A 6,424-nucleotide genomic window follows, 5' to 3' on the forward strand; every position below is an offset into this window, starting at 1 on the left:
GTCGGCCATCACAGCGGCGCGCAGATTTTTCTCAACTACATGTGGTTTTGTGGGTTTTTTTTTTTTTTTGTTTTTTTTTATCAGTGTGTGGTGGAGTTTTAGTTTGAAATGTGTGCTTTGTTTGGAACAATGTGTTTGATCTGTGTCGAGGTGCGCCACTGCTGTTGCTCTGAAATGAGCCTAGCTTGAATTCGACTGTCATCGTCCGTTTTGTGCGAAAAACAAACAAACAATCCTACACTTCAACTAGAGATGCAACGATCTGAGCTTTTTGGTCAATTTGGGGAGGTTTCGTAATGCTTTGAATTGTTGGCACCAACTTTAGCAGACTCTGCATTCTATTAGTTTAATTTTCAAATGATCTCATTCAGCCAACTTGAATCCGTCCATCTCATGTCGTTGAAAATGCAACGAAACAAAATAATTGTATCAACTTTCTAAACAAAAATGATCTGTTTTATTCATATTTTATTAAAAATGTCTTGCCAAATGATACTTGTACTCTTGTTGTAAATAATAAAAGTCAACTTAATTGCTGTGTTGATATTTTAATTTGTCTGTGGTGATGAGTCTGGTTGGAAGGCCTCCATGCCGTCACTCTAATTTTTAATTCCCTTCATAAATTCTCTATCAGATTGAAGTTGGGAATCTGCCTGACCCACTTCAAAACACTAGTAAATAAATAAAAATACAATTAGAAGATTACTTTAACCTGACATCTAGCAAGGGTGCGAATTATTTTGAGCCTAATTCCTTAAATAACAACCTTAAAAATATTTTTTCAACCTTCGCAGCCTCACTAATCACCAGCTAATTACACAATGAGCAGAGGCAACAACACACGGTGTCTGTCGCGGACAAAATGTTTCCAGGGTTAACACTGTATAAATTGCTGTTAGCATCTTATGTTAGCATGACTATGGATGACTTGTATAGACTTTGAATGGAATATCAAAAGTAAACATGACATGATTCCAAGTTGAAGCAGAAAAATAAAAACCTTATTTTATTGTTGCTGTCAAGCTAAACGCTGCTGTTCCTTACGTTTACTTCTTGGAAGTGTGAATATTTTTTGCAGCAGCAAGTGTGAAAAATTTGATTAGTCGCCTTTCAGCTAGCTGAGTGGCAGTGCACAGGCAGTGGTGGAGTAGAGGCACCGCTGCTATTTAATCGTTTTGTTGCATCTCAATAAAAACTATTTTAACCATAGAAATTGTATCATAGAAGACTTTTGCTGTTTTTGAAACGTAAACTTTTAAAACCTTGGTGCTTTTAATTGGTGATGACTATCGACGTCACCAAACGAGCACGTCACATTTGTAAATGACACTGAAGCAAAAACATTCACACATTTTGAAGTCCAACTCTTGTTTGGATCCATTCAGTCGTCTTTAAGAAAATAGTTTCTGCCTGCCAGGACACCAGTCAAGAGTTAATCTGTCTGAAAATCACCCAACTCCGGTCACCGGCCGATCTCTCCGTGCATCTCTGCAGTCAGCCCAAGTTTCCATGCATCTAATGCAGTAGACTGGCTGCCAAGCTACAGATCAGCATTTTAACTTCAGTGCTTTGCCTTTTTTTTTTTTTTTTTTTTCCCCCCCACCGCATCACTGCAACTGGTTGTTCATTTTATAGTCTGAGTCTGCTCATCTACACTGCAGCTTCTTTTTCTTCTTCTTGTCTTTGTCTGTTTTAACTTTGTGTTTTCCAAGGCCTCTAAGGAAGCAGGAAAAGCCCTGGTTGGAAAGTCGGCCAGCCCTCCATTTGAGAGCCAACATCATCACTTGCTGCACTGCTTGGAGAAGACGACGGTAAGAATTGTTTTCTTAGTTAAAGATATTATCCAGGGGTTTTTGTTTGGATGTACAACAAGTGCTCACTGGCAATACAAGTAAATGCACAATTAAAACTGGATTTCTGCAGCAGGATTTTGTAAAATAAAAAACATACATCTTCTAGTCATCTAGTTTAGTCATTTGTCTAGAAAGTCCGATTTGTTTGTGGAGGTGTGAATGAGCAATCAAACTATGATGTGGACCCAAAATATGTAACTTTGGTCCACCCAAAAACCTAGGTTTTGGTTCGGTTGCAGTGAACTGTAATGTGGTTTGAATGTATAGTTGCAGGTGGACCAGAAGCAGGAATCTGACTACAGCGCAGAGCATTCTGGGTAAATACAACCAAAACAAACGTGCGAGTCTAGCGCTATCAGAAAAATGAGAAATGGCTTGCAGTCTTTTACCAAAGGCAAAACAAATCCTACAACCTCTAAAATCTGCCGCCGCTGCGTTTTTGTGCACATTTCATGGAGAGTTGTGCTCAGTGTCTTCTTCAGAGGTTTTCATGTTGTTTCTTGGTGCAGCGCCTCCACAGGCGAGGAAGGGAACAGGTTGTTCAAGGGGTGGTGAGGATTTTACCTTTCATAAATCGATTTTCTTTACTGAATAATTTTTCCTTTGATGTTTTCCGTCATAAGTATGAGCTTGAATTTATTTTACTTTAGCTCAGTCTTTCTCTCTCCGAGGTATAAACTGGAATGGCGGCGATAGTGTGAGCTTGTACAGGAGGGCTAGCCGTTAGCATAAAACGTCTTTTCATGGCGATTATTTTCACAACGATGTAGCAGATCTGCAGGAAACAGCCGGATAGAATGCAGTATAACATCTTTGAAGGGGAAAAGAAAAAGAAAAAAACAGAACAGATGTACTGACGAGAACATTGCTCGGTTGCCATGAGCTTTATGTGACATCACCGGAGGCATGTGAACACAAAAAGCTTGATAGACTTTATCTTGATTAATTGACTTTAACTGACTATATTATGTTGATGTTGAAATTATATCTAAAGAGATTAGTAACTTTAAAACGTGTGTCCAGTGGAAAGCAATAACTTTTGCATCTTCCAATTTTCCTGTTAGAGTAACAAACTTCTCACATTTCCATCTGTAAAATAATAATAATAATAATAATAAAAAAAACCTTTCATCAAACTCTGGTTGATGATGAAACGGTTTTACTTTGATGTAAAACCGTATCACTCCTGCAGTCTGGGCTGCGTTTTCAGTAGCGCCAACCTGTTACAGGAAGATAAAAATAGAAACAAAGTGACGTTTCCGCCCATGTTCGTACTGTAGAATCTATTTTATATGCAGGGCCAGTTAAAAATAGCCATAAATGGGATTGGGAAACGTGTCGTCGCTTTTTCTTTCTTTAGAAACGTGCTCAAGATAACATGACTGCCTGCCAGTTACCTTGTTTTCCTCCAAACAAAAACAGCCTGCTTTGTTTTATGTTATCTATAATTTAGAGATGAAAGAGCCTCTTTAACGTTGGTGACATACAGTGGCACTGTTTTTTTTTTTGTTTTTTGTTTTTTTTGTTTTTTTTCCATTAGCCGCTGCAGCAGACACACGCAGAAGCAGCAGTGACTCAGTGGGGGATTCTCCTGCCACATAAAGGTTACATATAGCATTCAGATGGCTGCACAAATGTTTACATTAGGCCTCTTGACGTGCATTGTAGATAATGGAGAGATGAGTAGAAGCAGGAGGAGGCGATTCAGGGGACGGCATCCGATCCTTCACGGTGTCCCCCTGCCACCTGCTGGCAGGAGCCGCAACACGTCTCCACACTGACCTTCAAGTTCTGCTCATTTGTCACAGGGATAACAGTTGTGTTCACACAGATGGCACTTAATACGGACATCTGGACCAATATAGTCCCACTCCCCTGATAATTCATTTTCCCCCTCATCTATTTTTTTTCTCGGAAGCATCTTTGCTCGTTATTTAGCACATGCAAACGCTGATGTCGAAAAGCAGCCCATTAACGCCGAATTTTAACCCCCCCGTTTCCTCCTCCTCGGCCAGAATCACGAGTTTGTGGACGAGCAGACGTTCCAGGCCAACTGCATGGAGATCTCGGTGGTGAACAAGTCGGGCTCGCGCACCTCCTCGTTGTCCTCGTCTCCGCACGGCCTCAGCTCCTGCTGCTCGCGGCGCCACAGGAAGAAGAGCAGCTTCAGCCTGCCGAGCACCAACAACCAGGAGCTCAGCACCATCCAGATCAGAGAGCGGCCCGTGTCCAACAGGTAGGAAACGATGACCTCCAACGTGTCGCTTGGAACCGAACGTGAGGCTTTGCCTCGCCATCATTACACGTCTCCAGCACAGAGCGAGCGGTTCCGCATAAGTATCCACATCTCTTGAACATTCTCCAATTTTTGCACCTTCAAGCCAGCTTTATGTGATAGACGAACAAGAGGTGGAAGAGGACGCACGTAATTTTTTTTCACTTCTCGACAAATTAAAACTTCAAAACGCGTGCCGCGCATTTCTTGTGCGGCCCGTTTGCTGTGATCCTCCTCCAGCAAATCCGCCGCACCCCTCCACCTTCAGAAGTCGCCTAATTAGTAAATGAAGTCCAGCTGTGTGTAATTTAATCTCATTATGAATGCAGCTGCTCTGTGACAGGCTCAGACGGTCCTCTGAGGACATCGGTAAACAAACTGCATGAAGAAGCAGCGAACGCAGCACGTGGGAATAAAGTTATGGAGGAGTTTAAAGCAGGTGCAGGCTTTAAAATAAATAACATCAGTTCTGACCAACTCGCAGAGATCATTTCGATCTGACACCTTGCTGGGCAAAGAGAGCGTTAATCGGAAAGTATCCTTGAGGCCTGGCAGCTCATTAAAAGAAATCTCATTAAAGGATTGCTTCAAGCCGACTAGAGGAGACTGCAAACATTTGGAAGAAGGTGCTCTGCTACCTTAAGTACTGCAGATAACACCAAACACATCTTTTCCACTATAAAGCATGGTGGTGGTAATATCATGCTGTGGGCTTGCTTTTGTTTCAACAGGAACATACTTTGAAGCCAGAGCTGCAATGACTAGATTAGAACAGTGTTTTTCAAAGTAGAAAGTTGGAGGGAAGGAGAAGAGAAACAAAAAAGCAAAAATGTAAGTATTTAATTCAGTTAATGTCTAAACCATAATTTTAAATTATTATTGTTTTTTTGTTTTTTTTTTTAGAATCTGGTTTTGAATAATGATTACAGCATTGTCTGTAGGTTTGCAAAGGGAGCCTCCAGCTGTTTGAGAGACCAGGGGTTTAACTCACAACCAATTCACGCGTTAGAATGGCCTAAACAAAGTTCAGAGCTAAATCCAGCGGAGATTTGTGTTCAAATACGTTTTCAATTCCAATCTGACTGAACTTGGGCTTGTTTGGAAGGAAAAAACAAAAAAATAAACATTTCTACATGTGCAAAGCTAGAAGGGCATATCCCCAAAGGCTATTGCAGCAAAAAGTGCTTCTACAGAGTAGCGGCTGAGGGGAGCTGAATGCCAATGAAAGGTAAACTACTCCAATTTTTCATTCCTTGAAAACCTTTTATATCTACTTCACACAAATATGTAAGTCTTTGTGTTTGTCGCATTAAAACTTAATAAAAACACATTGAAGTTTGTTTTGGGGGTTGGAAGATAAAACATGGGGGGGGGGAAACATGAGGTAACAGAACTCAGCTTTTTTTTAAATTAATGGCACTATTAATATTTAAATAAACACCACTATTAACATTTCCTGCTACAAATAGAGAGATTGACTGAAGATGTTGCAGTGTATAGCACGTAATATCACCCAAGAAACCTAGATAGCCTCCACACAAGAAATAGTGCTGCATAGTGAGAACCTTCTGGCCCCCAGGCGGTGGTTTTGTAGTGGAAATCATTGCCTGGTCTGACACATCTAAAGGCTGAGAGATGAAATTCAGATTCTAAAATGAGAAAGTTTAACAAACGTTTTCACATTTTTCAGGAACTGAAGCGACACTTAGTGCCGTCAGCTCAGCGACGTCATCCTCTTCGTCCCCCCTACCGCATGTTGTAACAGTGTGGCCGTGTACGAGGGAACGCTTTAAACGAATTCGGCTGCAAATTGGACTTTTTGTTTTGAACAATAAAAAGGGGGAAAAAAGTAACATAACATAAGAAAAGTGTCCTATTTGGTTAAGCTGCCCAAATCCTCCGTCATGAAAGACTAAGAAACACTATAGCAACTGATCCCTTCAGTTACCGTTACAGAGCTGAAAGAGATGATGTAACACAGGGGTAAACATCTTCCTGTCCCAGTTTGAGAACCGTTGATGGCGTCAAAGTCAAACCCAGCATGAATTAAAAATGAAGTTTTCTGTGATGACTTTTGATATGCTGCACTTTTTGACAGCGGTGTTCATGCAGCATGCGCTAAACATCGACTCTGAACAGGGGAGAAGAAGAAAAGCAAAAGACTGCAGCATGGGAACCTGTGTTGTGTGTTCATATAACACACAATAAGGAAGTCTGGAAAGGAAGTTCCTTTCTGGAAAGGAAGTCTTTCCCCCATTGATGCAATGTTACAGTCACAGACTTAAACAGGTTTTAT

The 6,424-nt window shown here is 41.0% G+C and overlaps 1 protein-coding gene across 3 annotated transcripts in view; it reads left to right on the plus strand.

Annotated features, from left to right (window-relative positions):
- The window catches only part of LOC106947967 (potassium voltage-gated channel subfamily D member 2-like), a 95,205-nt gene that overhangs the window by 83,920 nt on the left and 4,861 nt on the right, over nt 1-6,424 (plus strand). For all 3 annotated transcript variants that reach the window (XM_015033348.1, XM_015033350.1, XM_015033349.1), the window contains 2 exons: nt 1,713-1,811; nt 3,869-4,089. In XM_015033348.1, coding sequence (XP_014888834.1) covers nt 1,713-1,811; nt 3,869-4,089 — 320 coding nt within the window. The remainder of the gene's footprint in view (nt 1-1,712; nt 1,812-3,868; nt 4,090-6,424) is intronic.

This window comes from Poecilia latipinna, unplaced genomic scaffold, assembly GCF_001443285.1.
Source record: "Poecilia latipinna isolate Pla-1442-1.1 unplaced genomic scaffold, P_latipinna-1.0 Scaffold265, whole genome shotgun sequence".
Lineage (NCBI taxonomy): Eukaryota > Metazoa > Chordata > Actinopteri > Cyprinodontiformes > Poeciliidae > Poecilia > Poecilia latipinna.